General features: G+C 41.9%; 1 protein-coding gene across 2 annotated transcripts; it reads left to right on the forward strand.

Moving 5' to 3' along the window:
- The first annotated feature begins 178 nt into the window (after positions 1-178).
- On the forward strand, positions 179-20,444 carry LOC124263917 (trafficking protein particle complex subunit 5-like). 2 transcript variants are annotated; one of them, XM_046698642.1, is made up of 8 exons: positions 179-295; positions 2,053-2,076; positions 6,890-6,978; positions 9,474-9,600; positions 15,653-15,710; positions 15,910-15,969; positions 18,639-18,703; positions 18,910-20,444. In XM_046698642.1, the coding sequence occupies exons 1-8, from the start codon at positions 230-232 to the stop codon at positions 19,006-19,008; spliced, it is 588 nt and encodes a 195-aa protein (XP_046554598.1). In that variant the 5' UTR covers positions 179-229; the 3' UTR covers positions 19,009-20,444. The 2 variants fall into 2 exon arrangements, with proteins under 2 accessions (XP_046554598.1, XP_046554599.1); XM_046698643.1 differs by lacking the exon at positions 2,053-2,076 and having other exon boundaries at positions 191-295.
- Positions 20,445-21,742: the final 1,298 nt, after the last annotated feature.

Raw genomic sequence — 21,742 nt, forward strand, 5'->3', positions numbered from 1 at the left:
AACGTTTCTCTCGGTTATACAAATTCTCTTGGCGGACAAGGATATAATATATTGGGTAAGTTTATAGGGTAAATACTATTTTACGGCTCCATTGCCATTCGTCTCCACAAGACACGCGTCATACAGTTTCTCCACAGAGTTTCAAAATCAGGTGCCAAATTCGTTAAATAGTCGCAACTTTTAGTGAAAACCTGGTGGCGTTATTTCCGGTTTCCAAACCTTCTTGAAAATGTCATCTTTGACAAGACAGAAACCATCGAACCTGGACAAAAATGTCGGGAAAGGAAAGCCCGAGGTTTGCACACTTTTACCGAACTTGATAATTACCTGTAGTGAATGTTGGTGGGTCGGTAAACCAAATAGCGTAGTTATTCTTGTCCAATGCAAAACACCATTGAAATACCCTCAGTTTTCGTGCACATTGAAAATGTAAGCTACGCACATTTTAAAGTTGATTAAGTTACTCGTTGCACTCCAGTAACTGCCCCAATATATGTATATTGCATCATTATAACTATAGTCATTCAAATACAAACTCGCTTCTGTACACTGTACAGGGATTGGGAAAGGCATGGACCATTTTGCACATTAGAATATAAAATGGCCCATTAAAATTTTAAAGCTTACTATTGATACAAGGGCAGTGGCCCATTCTAAATTCAGAAAATGGCTAATAATCCTGAAAATGGCCCATTGTCAAAGTTCTCTATCCCAATCCCTGACTGTAATATCCCCATCGAGCCGTGGTAGAAGCGTAAACGAAAGCTTCATTTAGATGACTTATTTTAGATACAGATGAGAGTCGTGGTGAGCCCTGGGTTACCTGTGTCATGTCTATTGATATGTTTATTGTGTAGATATGTAGTGATTTAGTGGCATGATTTTTGTGATAATGTTTCCTTCCTTGGAATGAAGGCATGATGGTAAGATGAGGTTCCAAATGCATGTATTATTCTGTAAACATACAACAATTAATAACATTTACCTTCTGCTTAAAGGAAAACCAAACTCCAACTTCTAGTAATCCAGTCGGTGCCATTAGCCCTCGCAATCACCAGTTCCATTGCAGACCAGGAGAATCAGCTTGAATTCGCATATTTGATCGAATTAGGCTTTCCAAAACCGTTCACCTTGCAATTTGTACTTGGTGTGTAAATGTGTTTACAATGTTGTACTTCAATAAACATCTGTATGTGCACATTTTATGTTTCCAACTCTGAAGTTCAGGTAATGTTCTCCAAACAGCAATGGTGGTTACTTTTTCAGGCAAATTGCATGTAAATTGATGTAATACTACAGTTACTACTCCCTTCTAGTCTTCCATGTTGTATAGTATAAGCCCTTCACTTGTATACTTAAGCTTGTGTTCATTCACTTGATGCACAGTTAATGACTTTATTACAAGTATTAATTAGTGCCGGCATCACTCAGATTACCTACACTATGCAAAATAACTCCAAAAGGTTTACTCCTGCCTCTGAATTTGTTAAGGGTATGTGGCAATTAGTGGTTTGCATTTGGTATTATTTCCCATGTCTGGTGTAAGTATTCAGTCAAAGATTACGCTATAAATGGATTTGATGTGGTGAATGTATTCCATATTATGCACTTACTGTTCCTCTGTGCGGATATTGACGGATATATTCCTCGAACAAGGTAACTGACTGATATTACACTAATAGCATTTAGGGGTTGTAAATATGACATTTGCATTTTATTTTTGTTTATTTGCTGCAGCAGGTACTTCATAGGTAGAAATAATCCGTCAATAGCAATCAATTAATCCAAAGTGACATAATGTTTATAAATATATAGTAACAGCTTCAACTATAATAACCTCGACATTGGAATGTATAATTTCTCATGAAATAACGCTTTCATTTGATCATAGCACCAACATTCATTGAAGATAAACCAAGTTATGGTCTATAATACGTAAATCTGTAAAAAAACAACCAATCTCAGTGCTTTCATGTTGGAGTTCTGTTTCCCTTTAAGTAAGACAACTTGTATGATGTACTCAAGCAGACTTTTGTTGCTATACTTTGACAGCCATTGTATCCCGAGAAGCCAGGAGTGAGTTAGTCCATCTCTCCCTGAATCACTCTCCCAATCCTGCAGTCACCTGCCCTATGCACTATAAATGTATACGTCATCAATAGGGACAACAGAATGCTTGTTCAGACACTACATGGTCAAAACTGATGTTGATGCAGAAATTATCTATTTGTGGTGCCATCACATCTTTAGATAGATAGATAGACTACATGGTCAAAACTGATGTTGATGCAGAAATTATCTATTTGTGGTGCCATCACATCTTTAGATAGATAGATCTGATAGATGGATCTGATAGATAGATAGATCTGATAGATAGATAGATCTGATAGATAGATAGATAGATCTGATAGATAGATAGGTCAATCAGCAGAAAATGTCAGTGGTACAAATATATTTTCGTGATTGGTTGTTTAAATAAAAGAAGGGAATGCTCCAATATAACTAAAAGTGAAATTACTTAAACTCCAAGTTGCAAGAGATACTACTTTTTTTTGCAATGAAGCAGTTGGGATCACATTACAACCTGTGGTGAAGTAGGACAGTAGACATGGTAGATGTTATGCCCACAATCTCACAAGACACCAGGGGTAAGCAGAGATGCCAACCCATACGATTTTATCGTATTCGTTACGAAAAAACAACTCAAAATATGCGACTACGATAGCAGTAAAAAAAATACGAATTTTCAAAAATAATACATTCAATTAAATTATCAAATAGCATACGTACCATAAAATAATACGTACAATAAATTTCAACCACATTTTATTCAGTATCAAGCTATATATGGATACTTACTACTCATTTAGGTGAGTACAACATCAATAACAAGGTCTTAGACAATATATTTACATAGTTTATTTAATATGAAAATTCTTTGGAAAAGTTAATACTTATTTTGGCCCTAAAATACTAATTTTTGCATCAGTTTTTTACAAAATACTAATTGGGCTAAATTAGGGTTGGCATCTCTGGATAAGATGAGAAATTTATAATTTGAGGTTCTTATCAGTAGTTCATAACAATGCCATGATTTGTCAAACATTCATTCCCTGTGTATGCTACTCCTGCTGTCGCTATGAGGCCGAGTGTATGGTCAGCGGTCCATGACGTTGAAGCACACATCTCCATATTACAGCCCAGACAAGTTCAGTGAGAGAGAGTCAGTGCTTGTCATTCTATAAATGTTGTGTTGCTGGAGGTGAGCATAAGTACATGGTGAGGATAGGCATTGCCATCCTAGAAGTCCTTGCAAACAGGACGACAGAGCAGGGAGCCCTGAAAGTACCATCATGTGACCCTTCCTTGTACAATACTGAGTGGAATCCACCACAACTGTTCTTCCGCCATCTTATATAGGGGTTTGCCAGTCACACCTCCACCAGGGCATTCAAAGTAAATCAGGCTGATCTGAAAAGGTTAACACATGACCTGCTACAGTTACTCCAGGTTCAGTGTTGTGTTGGGGGGACTCAGTAGCAATGTTTCCTAGGATCGGCAGACAATCCTACTCATCGCCATCATTAACTGTGTTGGGGCTGTAGTTCAGGGGTGTTAACTACATCCTACTGTGTTGTCGCAACCTCAGTTGCTTTCACCTGCCACAGGTAGAAGTACTAAGATGAAGGACAGTATAGCATGTAGTACCCATGTGTGACCCTCCCTGTAGTGGTAGTACCAGAAATGTCTATTTTCAGTGCTCTACCTTTAACTGATTGTGTCCCGCTAACCCCTTCTGTACACACCTTCAAGATCCTTCACTTCACCTTCTTACACATATGTGCCATCTTTAGGGCAGTTACATGTTTTTGATACTTATTGTACTTGTGCAGACATATTTCAGCATCATTGTCAAGATCTAATTTCACATGTTACACATAGGCAGTAACTGTGGAGAGGTATTGCTGGACACATGTATCTATAAGCAAACAGATTGGGAGTGGATGCACATAGTTGCATTCAGAGTCTGATGTGTTTTTTATGTTTAGAAAAACACTCAAACCTTTGAAATATGTCCTGGGTTTGTAGCCTGATTATATCTGGTATTTGTCAGCACCATACCAGTGGTAGCTGTCTAAGACCTGTATCAGTTCTGGCTTTCCTCATACAGCAAGCTCTCATGTCGTACCATACTAACATCGTGTTTAAAGTGGCATTCAACCAAACTTACAAAATCTGTCATATCCCTGAATCTTGTGTCAGTTTAAGACCACCAATCAGCATCTATAGAAGGTAGGTGTGATTGAATTAAATACGTCCTACATTGTACTTTCCTTCCTAAGACAGCCCACCAACAAATGCTTCTTTTGACATTTCCTGAGCCTTTTGATCCCTCCCCGTGTGTAGCTAGCATGACAAGATGCTCCAACTACAACAACCTGCAGGTATATACGTGCGGTGATACAGAGAGAGGTAGTATGCCATCATCACGATGTTTGATGGCAGCTTTACAAAGTTGTTGAAGCATTTGGTCATGGTACCAAAGACCCAGGTTCAATTCCCCACTTGGGTTCAATGTGTGAAACCCATTTCAGGATTCCTCCAGCCACGATATTGCTGAAAACATAGAACCTGACTCATTCATGTTTTATATATAGTAAGATGCTGGCATATTTCTGGAGCCATTAGATAAGTAGATATTTCTTACTGTCATCATTGTCATCTCCTTAGATTAATGAGGTATATTAAGCAATAAAACCATAAGATACGCTGGATGGAGGGACATATGACTGTTCAGACTCTCCAAACTCTCTTTTTCATTTTTCCTTATTGAAACTGTTTTAGTATATTTATACTTTCAGCTCAATACCGAAGTGTACCGGTATACTAAATTGTCATCTCTACCAAAATATTTTATTTCTGTAGTTTTTCTGTGTCCTGAAACATACCAACACTTAACTCTTTGTCTCCAAATGTAGTGGAAACTTCTTATGCTGTGAACAGAGCAATATCTGACCTGCGGGCACCAGAGGGGCACCAGACGGGCACACCGGAACCACGAATCCAAGCCGCTAGACTAGTCACTCTCTCCATTTTTTGCCCAGCAACGTCCCTCAACACCGTACAATGGATTGTAGATACAGTTACTGCACTCTCTTAAGAGATGAATTTGCTGAATATTGCTTCACTATTCAGAAGATCATGGACAGGAAAAGTGCAGTGGTACCTGGCATTTCCTACAGGAGAAATGGGCTTCACACATTGTGCCCATGTGGGGATTCGAACCCGGGTCTTCGGCGTGACGAGCCAATGCTTTAACCATTAGGCTACCCCACCGCCCCTTTGTTTCAGATCTCTCCTTCATGAGGTTCATCTTTAGGTAGCAGAAGGGTTAATGGCTATGCAGTCTAAAAAGGATTCCCCTACTAGGTCTACTGATCATGGTAAAACCCTCAGACTTTGGCAATGATGAAGAATACAAGTTTCGAATTATTTGCACACACAACTCAGTTATGACACTCAAGGTCAACAAGGTCAAACCTTCCAGGTACAACAAGATCAGCAAGCATTTAAAGGGTGACATTTCAACTGTAAATCCTGACAGTCTCAACTTTGATATAAAAGCAAGAGACATTCCAGGAGCTTCAGATGTCCTATCAGCTCAGCCAAACCAGCCTCAACATAACAAATACAACTTCCAGAAACATTTCAGCTGGCAACACATGAGCACGGTTGCCTGTCAATGAATGTGTCTGCAACTTGCAGTCAGCAGACAGATGGACAACCTGCACCAATAATGTCTTAGCAGTGTCCTGGGAAGGTCTTCATACATATGCATTGTCTTACACAAGATCTTGCAAACAAAGAACCTAGTGGCAAAAGCAGAAAAAAAAAACTCTAAGACTAACAAACTTTACAAGGGAATTTACACCAGAGCTGCCATAGCACAAGTAGCAAAATATGTGTGTCATCTCAGAACCACAAGAAGTCTCAAGGTTCTCAATTTGGGCTCTCATCTGGCTGCAGTCAGTTCTCTCTTAACCATGGCCAAATCGAAATAGAAAAACCTCATTGCTCTACTGACATCCTTCAGATTGGTAGATCAGCAGAAGTTAAGGGCTCCTGCTTCAGACCAAAACAGTGCTTAAACATCTTACCAGTGATGTGTGTGAACCTTTGCAACAAGCAGATTTCAATCTTTTCCTTCATCGAGGAACTTTACCATGGAAGTTTCAGGAACAACCGTCTCTTTCTTGATGAAAGCATTATACTCGGAGCTTACAAGGCAGCATCCAGTCTACTAGCTATAGCTCCTACGCAGCCCATCATGGCAACTGTTCCATCCTATCTGTTATGGAAGGCTGTTTCTGATACTGTTTTTGCAAACCACTATCTTAGAGATTTCAGTACAGTAGATGTCGGTGGTATTTATCCATTTGGTCAACTAGTTATAGCTCAGTGACTAACAGTTCCTGAGACACAGTTCATGAAGGTTTTCAAAACAGATGACATTTGTAACACATTTAGGTAAAACCTACCACCTACTGTCAGTTTCATGCTATTAGTATGAGTCAAGATAAGGGAAGATATGTATCTTTTAGAAAATATTCATGAAAATATGACTTTATACTTATCCTGACTTATACTAAAGATGTGTTTCAGACTGTTAAGTAAGGAAATGGAGAGAGTGACAAGTTGACCATCCTGGTTATGTGGTTCTGATGTGCAGGGGAAAGGTGACATCCACGGAGAGGTATTTCTGCTCTTTAAGAGCACAGCAAAGGACGTTTCCACTACAGTTAAGGAGAATGAAGAGATCAGCATGAGTCAGGAAATATGAAATAATAGATTTCAGAGAAAAATGCATTGTTATACATGTCTATTTTAGGTGAATATTGCAACCTTTGCACTGCTGTTCTCTGAGATTGTCCAGTATTGCCAGAACAGAGTCTACACTGTACCTGAGCTCCAGAACAAGTGAGTATATAGCAAGGGCTTGGATGTAACAGTAGGGTTGGAGGCTAAGGTGGACCAGTAGAGCGGGAGGCTAAGGTGGACCAGTAAAGTGGAGCCTTAGGTGGACCAGTAGAGAGGGCGCCTAAGGTGGACCAGTAGAGAGGGCGCCTAAGGTGGACCAGTAGAGAGGGCGCCTAAGGTGGACCAGTAGAGCGGAAGTCTTAGTTGGACGAGTAGAGCGGGAGGCTAAGGTGGACCAGAAGAGCTGGAGCCTTAGGTGGACCAGTAGAGTGGGAGGCAAAGGTGGACTAGTAGAGCGGGAGGCTAAGGTTGACCAGTAGAGCGGACGTCTAAGGTGGACGAGTAGAGCGGGAGGCTAAGGTAGACCAGAAGAGAGCGAGGCTAAGGTGGATAAGTAGAGTGGGAGGCTAAGGTGGACCAATAGAGTGGGAGCCTTAGGTGGACGAGTAGAGCAGAAGGCTAAGGTGGACCAGCAGAGCGGGAGCCTTAGGTGGACCAGTAGGTTGGGAGGCTAAGGTGGATAAGTAGAGTGGGAAGCGAAGGTGGACCAGTAGAGTGGAGCCTTAGGTGGACCAGTAGAGAAGTGCTGCTAAGGTGGACCAGTAGAGAGGGAGTCTTAGGTGGACCAGTAGAGCCCCTTAAGGTGGACCGGGAGCTAAGGTGGACCAGAAGAGAGGGAGGAGGCTAAGGTGGAGGCCAAGGTGGACCAGCAGAGAGGGGAGCCTTAGGTGGAGAAGTAGAGAGAGGGAGGGAGGCTAAGGTGGATAAGTAGAGTGGGAGGCTAAGGTGGACCAGTAGAGTGGGAGCCTTTAGGTGGACCCTAAGTAGAGGCAGGAAGGCTAAGGTGGACCAGTAGAGCCGGGAGTCTTAGGTGGACCAGTAGAGAGGGAGGCTAAGGTGGACCAGTAGAGTGGGAGGCTAAGGTGGAGTGGGAGGCTAAGGTGGACCAGTAGGTGGAGCCCAGGTGGACCAGGAAGGCTAAGGTGGATGGGGCAAGCAGAGTGGGCCAAGGTGGGCCAGTAGAGAGGGGAGGCTAAGGTGGACCAGTAGAGCCGGAAGTCTTAGGGTGGGCCCAGTAGAGATGGGTAGAGAGGGAGGCCAAGGTGGGTAGAGCCGGGAGGCCAAGGTTGACCAGCCCAGGCTAAGGTGGACGAAAGTAGAGCGGGAGCTAAGGGGAGACCAGAAGAGGGAGGCTAATAAGTGAGAGTGGGAGGCCAAGGAGAGAGGGAGGGGAAGGTGGACAGAGAAAGAGCAGAAGGATAAGGTGGACCAGCAGAGCGGGAGGCTTAGGTGGACCAGTAGAGCAGAGAGGGAGGCTAAGGTGGACCAGTAGGATAGGTGGACCTAGTGAGGGACGGCCAAGGTGGTAGAGAGGAGTAGGCTAAGTCTTAGGTGGACCAGTGGAGGAAGGTGGACTCAGGAAGAGAAGGTGGACCAGTAGGAGGCTAAGGTGGACCAGTGAGAGCCTAAGGGGAGAGAGGGAGTGGAGTGGGAGGCTAAGGTGGACCAGTATAGTGGGAGCTAAGGTGGACCAGTAGTTAGGTGGACCAGTAAAGCAGAAGGCTAAGGTGGGTAAGTAGAGTGGGCTAAGATGGGCCAGTAGAGCGGAAGGATAAGGTGGACCAGTAGAGCGGGAGTCTTAGGTGGACCAGTAGAGTGGGAGGCTAAGGTGGACCAGTAGAGCGGGAGGCTAAGGTGGACCAGTAGAGCGGGAGGCTAAGGTGGACCAGTAGAGCGGGAGGCTAAGGTGGACCAGTAGAGCGGGAGCCTTAGGTGGATAAGTAGAGTGGGAGCCTAAGGTGGGACTAGTAGAGTGGGAGGCAAAGGTGGACCAGCTGAGGTGGGAGGCTAATTGGGGACAAGTAGAGTGGGAGGCTAAGGTGGACCAGAAGAGATGGAATCTCGGTGGACCAGTAGAGCGGGAGGTTAAGGTGGACCAATAGAGCGGGATGCTAAGGTGGACCAGTAGAGTGGGAGGCTAAGGTGGATAAGTAGAGTGGGAGCCTTAGGTGGACCAGTAGAGTGGGAGCCTAAGGTGGACCAGTATAGTGGGAGGCTAAGGTGGACCAGTAGCGTGGGAGCCTTAGGTGGACCAGTAAAGCGGAAGGCTAAGGTGGGTAAGTAGAGTGGGCTAAGGTGGGCCAGTAGAGCGGAAGGATAAGGTGGACCAGTAGAGCGGGAGTCTTAGGTGGACCAGTAGAGTGGGAGGCTAAGGTGGACCAGTAGAGTGGGAGGCTAAGGTGGACCAGTAGAGAGGGGGACCAAGGTGGACCAGTAGAGCGGGAGCCTTAGGTAGACCAGTAGAGCGGAAGGCTAAGGTGGACCAGTACAGTGGGAGGCTAAGGTGGACCAGTAGAGTGTGGAGGCTAAGGTGGACCAGTAGAATGTGAGGCCAAGGTGGACCAGTAGAGCAGGGTGGGGAGGGAGAGGGGCCAAAGGTGGACTAGTAGAGTTGGCCACTAGAGATAAAACTTAACTTGTTTTCTCCTCCACAGGCTGGCTGAGTTAGGTCAACATGTTGGTTCTCATCTGCTTGACGTCCTGTTTCTGCGAGAAAAGGGGTTCAAGCGTGAAATCAAGCTATTACAGATGCTCATCTTCATCAAGTCCAACGTCTGGAAGGTCAGTCCAACTCAACAGTCATTTGTCTGTATATAGTATGACCAGAAATTATTGAGAATTTTAGGAATATGTTTTATTGGATTTCTAGTATAAACAACCTTGACCAGCTATCAATTGCTTGGTTTCATTCAAGAGAGACAACTCCGTTAATCCTTTTTTTATTAGTTTGTGAAGAGTTATCCCCCTTTGTTTACTTGCTAGCAGACGACATTTTCAGTGATCCTCAGTATGGATGATTTAGAAAATAGGAAGTTGAGGACACTAGGACATCAGATCAGCTAAAGTGATTTCAAGTAGAACAGGCATCCCTTTGTCCACTGTTTATTGTGTTTTGAAAAATATTACAAATGGATATGGCAATGAGCAGCAGGTAGGCCCAGAAAATTGACTGTCGGTGACAGGAGGCGGCTTGGTATTCTTGTTTCTAAAAACAAACGAAGGGGCTTAGAAAACTTACGGCTGGATATGATTCTCAATAATTTCTGGTTGTTCTGTATCAGCAAGTCCAAGTACCATCAAACAAATGGGGCTGCAGGGAATCCTATGCTTGACAGGTTTAAGTAGCCAACAATTAGATCATCCAACAATATTAATTGTTCTCTTATCAATAGAGAAGGCACAAGGTCAGTACAATAAGAGGGAGGCAAATTTCAAAATCTACTCTTAAAATCAAATCTCTGCAGCCTTTCTAAAAGCAAGGCCTCCTGTGAAGGGTCGTGACTGCAGGTGACACAGGTTGCAGTGTTTCCGCTGACTTAATTATTCATCGGACACTGTGTCTGGCGGCCTAACATTTTACCGGTCCTGAATGAAATTTGCTGGTCATATCCTATTACCATACTGTACGTACTCGTTTTAAAGTTATTTTTAGCCTGGGTATTTCCAAAGCATAACAATTTTTGTGACCATGAAAGCACAGGTAAGACTGTCATTTCGCTTACCCATGATGTTTCTATTTTAATACATGATTATTTACCGAACACGGTGTCCTGCTGGCTTTCAATTTACTGGTCCCCAACGACTTTGGGTATATACCGGAGAACGGAAACACTGGGTTGGAGTGGGCAAGGCAACATGACCGACAGGATGTGTGCCAGTGTGTAGATAATCCATGACAGGATGTGTGCCAGTGTACAGATAATCCATGACAGTATGTGTGTCCGTGTGCAGATAATCCATGACAGTAGGCGTGCCCAGTGTACAGATAATCCATGACAGGATGTGTGCCAGTGTGTAGATAATCCATGACAGGATGTGTGCCAGTGTACAGATAATCCATGACAGTATGTGTGCCAGTGTACAGATAATCCATGACAGGATGTGTGCCAGTGTACAGATAATCCATGACAGGATGTGTGTCAGTGTACAGATAATCCATGACAGGATGTGTGCCAGTGTGCAGATAATCCATGACAGTATGTGTGCCAGTGTGTAGATAATCCATGACAGTAGTGTGCGCCAGTGTAGATAATCCATGACAGTATGTGTGCCAGTGTACAGATAATCCATGACAGGATGTGTGCCAGTGTACAGATAATCCATGACAATATGTGTGTGTGTAATTGATAATCCATGACAGTAGTTGGGCGCCCAGTGTACAGATAATCCATGACAGTATGTGTGCCAGTGTACAGATAATCCATGACAATATGTGTGTCCCGTGTACTGATAATCCATGACAGTAGTTGCGCCCAGTGTACAGATAATCCATGACAGTATGTGTAACCAGTGTACAGATAATCCATGACAGGTGTGCCAGTGTACAGATAATCCATGACAGTATGTGTGCCAGTGTGTAGATAATCCATGACAGGATGTGTGCCAGTGTACAGATAATCCATGATAGGATGTGCTTCAGTGTACAGATAATCCATGACAGTAGGTGCCCAGTGTACAGATAATCCATGACAGTATGTGTGCCAGTGTACAGATAATCCATGATAGGATGTGTGCCAGTGTACAGATAATCCATGACAATATGTGTGTCCGTGGTACTGATAATCCATGACAGTAGCTGCGCGCCAGTGTACAGATAATCCATGACAGTATGCGCACAGTAAAGTGTACAGATAATCCATGACAATATGTGTGTCCGTGTACTGATAATCCATGACAGTAGTTGCGCCCAGTGTGTACAGATAATCCATGACAGTATGTGTGTCAGTGTACAGATAATCCATGACAGGATGTGTGCCAGTGTACAGATAATCCATGACAGTATGTGTGCCAGTGTAGATAATCCATGACAGGATGTGCCCAGTGTACAGATAATCCATGATAGGATGTGTGCCAGTGTACAGATAATCCATGACAGTAGGTGCGCCAGTGTACAGATAATCCATGACAGTATGTGTGTCAGTGTACAGATAATCCATGATAGGATGTGTGCCAGTGTACAGATAATCCATGACAGGATGTGTGTCAGTGTACAGATAATCCATGACAGTAGGTGTGCCAGTGTACAGATAATCCATGACAGTATGTGTGTCAGTGTACAGATAATCCATGATAGGATGCCAGTGTACAGATAATCCATGACAGTATGTGTGTCAGTGTACAGATAATCCATGATAGGATGTGCGCCAGTGTACAGATAATCCATGACAGGATGTGTGTCAGTGTGTAGATAATCCATGACAGTATGTGTGCCAGTGTGTAGGTAATCCATGACAGTAGTTGCGCCAGTGTACAGATAATCCATGACAGGATGTGTGCCAGTGTGCAGATAATCCATGACAGGATGTGTGCCAGTGTGTAGATAATCCATGACAGTATGTGTGTCCGTGTACTGATAATCCATGACAGTAGTTGCGCCAGTGTACAGATAATCCATGACAGGATGTGTGCCAGTGTGCAGATAATCCATGACAGTATGTGTGCCAGTGTGTAGATAATCCATGACAGTATGTGTGCCAGTGTGTAGATAATCCATGACAGTATGTGTGTCCGCGGTACTGATAATCCATGACAGAAGCCATGCGTGCCAGTGTACAGATAATCCATGACAGTATGTGTGCCAGTGTGTAGATAATCCATGACAGTATGTGTGTCAGTGTACAGATAATCCATGACAGGATGTGTGCCAGTGTACAGATAATCCATGACAGTATGTGTGTCAGTGTGTAGATAATCCATGACAGGATGTGTGCCAGTGTACAGATAATCCATGACAGTATGTGTGCCAGTGTACAGATAATCCATGACAGTATGTGTGCCAGTGTGTAGATAATCCATGACAGGATGTGTGCCAGTGTACAGATAATCCATGACAGTATGTGTGCCAGTGTGTAGATAATCCATGACAGTATGTGTGCCAGTGTACAGATAATCCATGACAGTATGTGTGCCAGTGTGTAGATAATCCATGATAGGATGTGTGCCAGTGTGTAGATAATCCATGACAGTATGTGTGCCAGTGTACAGATAAGCCATGACAGGATGTGTGCCAGTGTGTAGATAATCCATGACAGTATGTGTGCCAGTGTACAATAATCCATGACAGGATATGTGCCAGTCTACAGATAATCCGTTACAGTATGTGTGAGAAAGTCAAATTGACCAATGTGAAACTTCATTTCCTGCCTCCCAACACCACTGTCATTGGTGATTTCTTTAAACCCAAGTGAGTTTCTGAGTTTTGATCGTTATACAACCTGTAATAAAGTCATTAGATACATGTACATGCATACGTTCTTATGTTCTTGTCTCAGTATGTCAAAGGGAAGTAACTCTACTTTAATAGTATCCTTAATGGTTTGCTTCAGTAGTCCGAACGTTTTTGATGAAAAACTGAAGTGTTCTGATTAACACCAGATATTGATCTACACACCAGATACAGATCTACACACCCGATACAGATCTACATACCAGATACAGATCGACACACCAGATCTACACACCAGAGACTGATCTTCGAACCAGATACAGATCTACACACCAGATACAGATCTACACACCAGGTACAGATCTACACACCAGATACAGATCTACACACCAGATACAGATCTACAGATACAGATCTACACACCAGGCACAGATCTACACACCAGATACAGATCTACAGATACAGATCTACACACCAGGTCCAGTGGTACTGATCTACACACCAGATACAGATCTACACACCAGATACAGATCTACATACCAGATACTGATCTACACACCAGATACAGATCTACACACCAGGTACTGATGTACATACCAGATCCCCATGGCTGATCTACACCAGATACAGATCTACACACCAGATACAGATCTACAGATACAGATCTACACACCAGATACAGATCTACACACCAGACACAGATCTACACACCAGACACAGATCTACACACCAGATACAGATCTACACACCAGACACAGATCTACACACCAGGTACAGATCTACACACCAGGTACTGATCTACACACCAGATACAGATCTACACACCAGATACAGATTGATCTACACACCAGATACTGATCTACACACCAGATACAGATCTACACACCAGATACAGATCTACACACCACATACTGATCTACACCAGATACAGATCTACACACCAGATACAGATCTACACACCAGGTACTGATCTACACACCAGATACTGATCTACACACCAGGTACAGATCTACACACCAGATACAGATCTACACACCAGATACTGATCTACACGCCAGATACTGATCTACACACCAGATACTGATCTACACACCAGATACAGATCTACACACCAGATACAGATCTACACACCAGATACAGATCTACACACCAGATACTGATCTACACACCAGATACAGATCTACACACCAGATACTGATCTACACACCAGATACTGATCTACACACCAGATACAGATCTACACACCAGATACTGATCTACACACCAGGTACAGATCTACACACCAGATACAGATCTACACACCAGATACAGATCTACACACCAGATACAGATCTACACACCAGATACAGATCTACACACACACAGATTCACACACCAGATACAGATCTACACACCAGATACAGTTCTACACACCAGATACTGATCTACACTCCAGATACAGATCTACACACAGGTACAGATCTACACCATCTACACACCAGATACTGATCTACACACCAGATACAGATTCATACACCAGATACAGATCTACACACCAGGTACAGATCTACACACCAGGTACTGATCTACATACACAGATACTGATCTACACACCAGATACAGATCTACACACCAGACAGATCTACACACCAGGTGCGGATCTACACACCAGGTACTGATCTACACACCAGATACTGATCTACACACCAGATACTGATCTACACACCAGATACAGTTCTTCACACCAGATACTGATCTACACAGATACTGACACCAGATACTGATCTACACGCCAGATACAGATCTACACAGATACAGATACTGATCTACACACCAAGTACAGATCTACACACCAGATACAGATCTACACACCAGATACAGATCTACACACCAGATACAGATCTACACACCAGATACTGATCTACACGCCAGATACAGATCTACACGCCAGATACAGATCTACACACCAGGTACAGATCTACACACCAGGTACAGATCTACACACCAGATACAGATCAACACACCAGGTACAGATCTACACACCAGATACAGATCTACACACCAGGTACAGATCTACACACCAGATACTGATCTACACTCCAGATACAGATCTACACACCAGGTACAGATCTACACACCAGATACTGATCTACACACCAGATACAGATCTACACACCAGATACAGATCTACACACCAGGTACAGATCTACACACCAGGTACTGATCTACACACCAGATACTGATCTACACCAGATACAGATCTATTAATACGAGACACCAGACAGAGATCTACACACCAGGTGCAGATCTACACACCAGATACTGATCTACACACCAGATACAGATCTATACACCAGATACAGATCTACACATCCAGGTACAGATCTACACACCAGATACAGATCTACACACCCAGCATTTATCATCAGTACGCCTTCACTATAATTTCTATTGATTTATTTGTTGCAGACTTTGTTTGGAAAGGAGGCCGACAAACTAGAACATGCAAATGACGATGAGAGAACATGTATCCTTTGCAGAGTTTTGTCACGGATGAATATGAAAATACACCAAAAAAATATAACTTCATGGTGTCTGTTTAAGTGTGAAGAAATGTTCGGTCCTGGACACTGATGAAGTCTAGAGACCGATCAATGTTTTGTTTCTCCATAATCACATTTTGAATCCCATCGTAATCACTTGCTCATTCCTTAATACTGCAACAGATTATATAATAGAGAAAGAGTCTATGGTGAACAAGTTCATATCAGTACCTAAAGATAAAGGTAAGTATGTTTTACAGTTTCATGTCAGTACCTAAAGATAAAGGTAAGTATGTTTTACAGTTTCATGTCAGTACCTAAAGATAAAGGTGTATATGCTGCACAGTTTCATGTCAGTACCTAAAGATAAAGGTAAGTATGTTGCACAGTTTCATGTCAGTACCTAAAGATAAAGGTAAGTATGTTGCACAGTTTCATGTCAGTACCTAAAGATAAAGGTGTGTATGCTGCACAGTTTCATGTCAGTACCTAAAGATAAAGGTAAGTATGCTGCACAGTTTCATGTCAGTACCTAAAGATAAAGGTAAGTATGCTGCACAGTTTCATGTCAGTACCTAAAGATAAAGGTGTGTATGCTGCACAGTTTCATGTCAGTACCTAAAGATAAAGGTAAGTATGCTGCACAGTTTCATGTCAGTACCTAAAGATAAAGGTAAGTATGCTGCACAGTTTCATGTCAGTACCTAAAGATACAGGTAAGTATGTTGCACAGTTTAATGTCAGAGATAACTGTAACTATGGGACACAGTTTCATGTCAAAGATAACAAAACTATGTTGCACAGTTTCATGTCAGAGATAACTGTAACTATGTGCACAGTTTAACGTCAGAGAGAGCGGTAACTATGTTGCACAGTTTCATGTCAGATAACTGTAACTATGGGACACAGTTTCATGTCAAAGATAATGGTAACTATGGGCACAGTTTAATGTCAGAGATAACGGTAACTATGAGACACAGTTTCATGTCAGAGATAATGGTAACTATGGGCACAGTTTAATGTCAGAGATAATGGTAACTATGAGACACAGTTTCATGTCAGAGATAATGGTAACTATGGGCACAGTTTAATGTCAGAGATAATGGTAACTATGTTGCACAGTTTCATGTCAGATAACTGTAACTATGGGACACAGTTTCATGTCAAAGATAATGGTAACTATGGGCACAGTTTAATGTCAGAGATAACGGTAACTATGAGACACAGTTTCATGTCAGAGATAACGGTAACTATGGGGCACAGTTTCATGTCAGAGATAATGGTAACTATGGGCACAGTTTAATGTCAGAGATAACGGTAACTATGAGACACAGTTTCATGTCAGAGATAATGGTAACTATGGGCACAGTTTAATGTCAGAGATAATGGTAACTATGTTGCACAGTTTCATGTCAGAGATAACGGTAACTATGTGCACAGTTTAACGCCAGAGAGTTTCATGTCAGAGTAACTATGTGCACAGTTTAACGTCAGAGAGAGCGGTAACTATGTTGCACAGTTTCATGTCAGATAACTGTAACTATGGGACACAGTTTCATGTCAAAGATAATGGTAACTATGAGACACAGTTTCATGTCAGAGATAATGGTAACTATGGGCACAGTTTAATGTCAGAGATAATGGTAACTATGTTGCACAGTTTCATGTCAGAGAGATAACGGTAACTATGGGCACAGTTTAATGTCAGAGATAATGGTAACTATGTTGCACAGTTTAATGTCAGAGAGAGCGTAACTATGGGCACAGTTTAATGTCTATGGGAGATAATGTCAGAGATAATGGTAACTATGTTGCACAGTTTCATGTCAGAGAGAGCGGTAACTATGGGCACAGTTTAATGTCGGAGATAACGGTAACTATGTGGCACAGTTTCATGTCAAATAACGGTAACTATGGGCACAGTTTAATGTCAGAGATAATGGTAACTATGTTGCACAGTTTCATGTCAGAGATAATGGCAGCTATGTTGCACAGTTTCATGTCAGAGATAACTATGTTGCACAGTTTCATGTCAGAGATAATGGTAACTATGGGACACAGTTTCATGTCAGAGATAATGGTAACTATGGGCATAGTTTAATGTCAGAGATAATGGTAACTATGTTGCACAGTTTCATGTCAGAGGTAACAGTAACTATGTTGCACAGTTTCATATCAGAGATAACGTTAACTATGGGCACAGTTTAATGTCAGAGATAATGGTAACTTTGTTGCACAGTTTCATGTCAGAGATAATGGTAACTATGAGCTCAGTTTCATGTCAGAGAAAACGGTAACTATGGGGCACAGTTTAATGTCAGAGATGTCAGTGGTAACTATGTTGCTCAGTTTCATGTCAGAGATAATGGTAACTATGTTGCACAGTTTCATGTCAGATAACAGTAACTATGTTGCACAGTTTCATGTCAGAGATAATGGTAACTATGGGACACAGTTTAATGTCAGAGAGAGCGGTAACTATGGGGCACAGTTTAATGTCAGAGATAATGGTAACTATGAGCACAGTTTAATGTCAGAGATAACGGTAACTATGGGGCACAGTTTAATGTCAGAAATAACGGAACCTATGGGGCACATTTTTAAACCAGTTTCTAAAGATAAAGGTAACTCTGTGACTGGTGATGGTGTGTTGACAGCTTCAAAGTTAATGTCGATCCTAAGGCCCGAAGCCGACTACAAACCACTTGGATCCACAGCTTTTGTTTTCTGCAGGTCCTCATGGCCGACAGCTTTTTTCATCCCCAGTAACTAAGAGTATTATTTCCATATTAAAATATGGGGCCTACACATTCTGATCAGGACCCACAACTTTTTATGGAGAAATTTGCTAAAGGACATCCACTGTGTGTTGTCCAGAGAGCCATGGGTCTCACTGTGACTTTGTGTTGTAGGCAACCTGAACTGTGCAGCGTTTACAGCAGGCATCCTAGAAGCAGTATTAAATGGAGCAAACTTTGTAAGTAGTGTTTTCATATATATGTAGCAATTACCAGGTGTAGAACCTGTAGAGTATAAGATGTGATACAATGGGCACTTTGTTTTCCTTACCTGTATAATGCTTGAAATGTCTTGATCGATTATTTTTGTCTGGAATCCAAAGTCACAAACATTTATTTCAGATGTGAGAAAGTGTTGTTTCTGTGATGAGGCTCTCTGTTTCAGCCTGCCAAGGTGACTGTCCACTGGCACAAAGGGACCACCTTTATGATCAAATTGGATGAATCTGTTATAGCCCGGGATAAGCACATTGACGGCAGGTGAAGATCGATGAGTCCATCAGGGTGACACAGTCAAGACTGTGTGAGAGCAGCAGTTAAATGGGGATGTGGTTGCTCAACAGATGTACTCTATCACCATGAAGGAACAACATTCTGTTGTCTTGGGATGAGGGGGGAGGTGTCTGGCCAAACAACCACAAAAACTACCACTGAAAGCTGGTCCAGAAGTGTTTGTCATCATCTTGGATAAATGGATGCAAATAATCATAAAACATATTGTGTAATTTCTTCAATTATGTGTGTGTCATTTAGCTGAACAACAAGTGTGTCACTTATTTGAACATCTGAGTCACCAACTTCTGTTACATTTGGGATTACACTTTCTCAGTAAAGTACAGATACTAGTACTTTTGTTGGGTTGAGTCCCGCCCGGGATTCAAACCCACACTGACAGAGTCAGGCACCTAACCCACTCAGCTGCCACGACAAAGTGGAAGTTGCGGTTGCTGAGTGGGTTAGACGGCCGACTTTGTGTGCTGGCAATTAGGTGCCTGACTCTGAGGGTGTGGTTTTGAATCCTGCATGACACACAACGCAACAAAAGTACTAGACTCTGTATTTTACTGAGAAAGTGTAATCGTAATGTTATATTTGACCACTTTCTAAGTCACCAAGTTGAACAACAACCGTGGGACATAACTGTCACTGAGCTGAACAACAACTGTGTCACTTAGCTGAACAACTTTTTCCACTTGCCTGACCAAGTGAGATTGGCTGGATCCAGCTTCAAGCAGTTGTCAGAACCTACTGATAATATTCCATTGTCTTTGCTAGTTGAGAACCTAGTAACAAAGCCATATTTATTCAAAATGGAAAGAAATATGATACATCTGTAGTTAGTAGTAGGGTATACCATACATGTTCAGTTTATGATTCTATCATTTTTTGCAATAATTAAAACCTTTGTTTTGACCATGCTCTTCAGTGGTATTTTGGCTTTGTAACCTCAGACATGGGAAGCTGTTTGCTGTACGATGGCCTTCTATTGTCAACAGCTTTGAAGTATGTTTGCCGCCATATGAAACTGTGCATTGCATATCCAATTGAACTACCTATTTTCTGTCATTACAATTTTGAGGTTGTAGCACAATTGGCTTTGTATCACTGCATCCGTTCTTTAACCCCCGACAAGTAAACATGGATTTGTCATTTGCTGTCAGTTAATCATCAAATTGGGTGTAAAGTCTGAACTGAGTCAACAAAGCTGTTTCTGTTGAACAGTGGTACACCCTTGTCATTTTTTAACTCTCACTGGATACAGTGATACTCACCAAAAGCTTGATGTTCTATGTGTAGTATAGTTAAAATTAAAAATCCACATTTACTTGCTTTCTGTGCTGTAATGTATAATTTAAGCTACCTTTGATTTGATGATATGCTGTATATACATATATATATATTTTAAAAAAAGTACTAGTAGTAATACTGTGTATGTTGTTAATCTCATATGTGGACTCTACACCAGTCCAAGAGAGTTGCTTGTTTTGTTAGTCAACATTATTCCAGCAGTATCACAGCGGCATGTCACCATTAAGCAGAGCAAAATGACTGTCGATTTTCATAGTCTACCCTAACTTTAGACGATACTCATGATGTCCGATGGAATAGAATAACATGATATATTCTGAATATTTTATTCTTGAAAATATATACATTTTGAAGCACAAGTGATGTACAACATCTCCAAGTACAACAAATATGAACAAAACTATCATTGTATTAAAGTCAACTATGGTTATAACAAACTCAGAGTGACTGCTAATTTTAGTTCATTCTATCCATTTCAACAAAAATATACAGCAAGTGATAGGGACAACAGTATGTTCATCAGTTCATTATAAGCGTGTACAAACTACAGATGGAAATCACCACCATCAGCCCAGCCTTGATAAGGTTATTTCACTCCTTCCCAATGTATTTAGGTATGATAAATTACTTGGGGACTTCTGGGCATGTTTAGAGCTTTCTCACCAACAAATTACTAATCTTGCAAAGTGATGCCTTTTTTGCATTAACCATTATGTTGCAGTTTATTTTATATCGGGACCTATGTAGTGTTAAGCTTTTATGTGGGTTTTCGAGCCCCACCCAACTGAATGACAGTGATCAGTAAACAATTTTTCAGCTTATTGATGTCCTGAGCATCGGTCCAATTCAGAAATGATGGCATTCAATGATGTTAGTGTGCAACACCTAGCAAGTCTTTTGTCATGGCAAGCACAGGCTGGTAAGATGAGCTCAAGAGCTGGATTGCGGTGTTAAGCGTTCATGTTACAGGACATTCACTCATTGTAAACCAAAAGCCACTGTGTTCTTTAATCTGATTGGTTGAAAAACGTGATCAAATGGTATTAGATTCCCGGAAATTCGCTGCGTATTAATACATACAAACATCGCTCACACCATTGTATTGTTACGTCAGCTGTGATGACGTCATTAAATCATATTGTGACGTAAAGTCCAAATGACGTCACAAATGAGCAGTTCCAGATGCTACCATGGGAGACAGCTGAAACGGCCGTCTGATGACATTTCACTGCTGTACCTGTACCGATGTCAATGAGTGCAGACACAAAAACGTGTTTGGACCTTCGGTTTACTTTTGTGTTTACAATGTCGATAACATCATAATGTTGTGATTGAATTTCGGGTGTTATTGAGTATTTGAAGCACGGAATATTTCATTTGAAACCTCCGGCTGACTGTCGGTTCCAAAT

Source organism: Haliotis rubra, unplaced genomic scaffold, assembly GCF_003918875.1.
Source record: "Haliotis rubra isolate DU_JTF1 unplaced genomic scaffold, ASM391887v1 Scf90, whole genome shotgun sequence".
NCBI lineage: Eukaryota > Metazoa > Mollusca > Gastropoda > Lepetellida > Haliotidae > Haliotis > Haliotis rubra.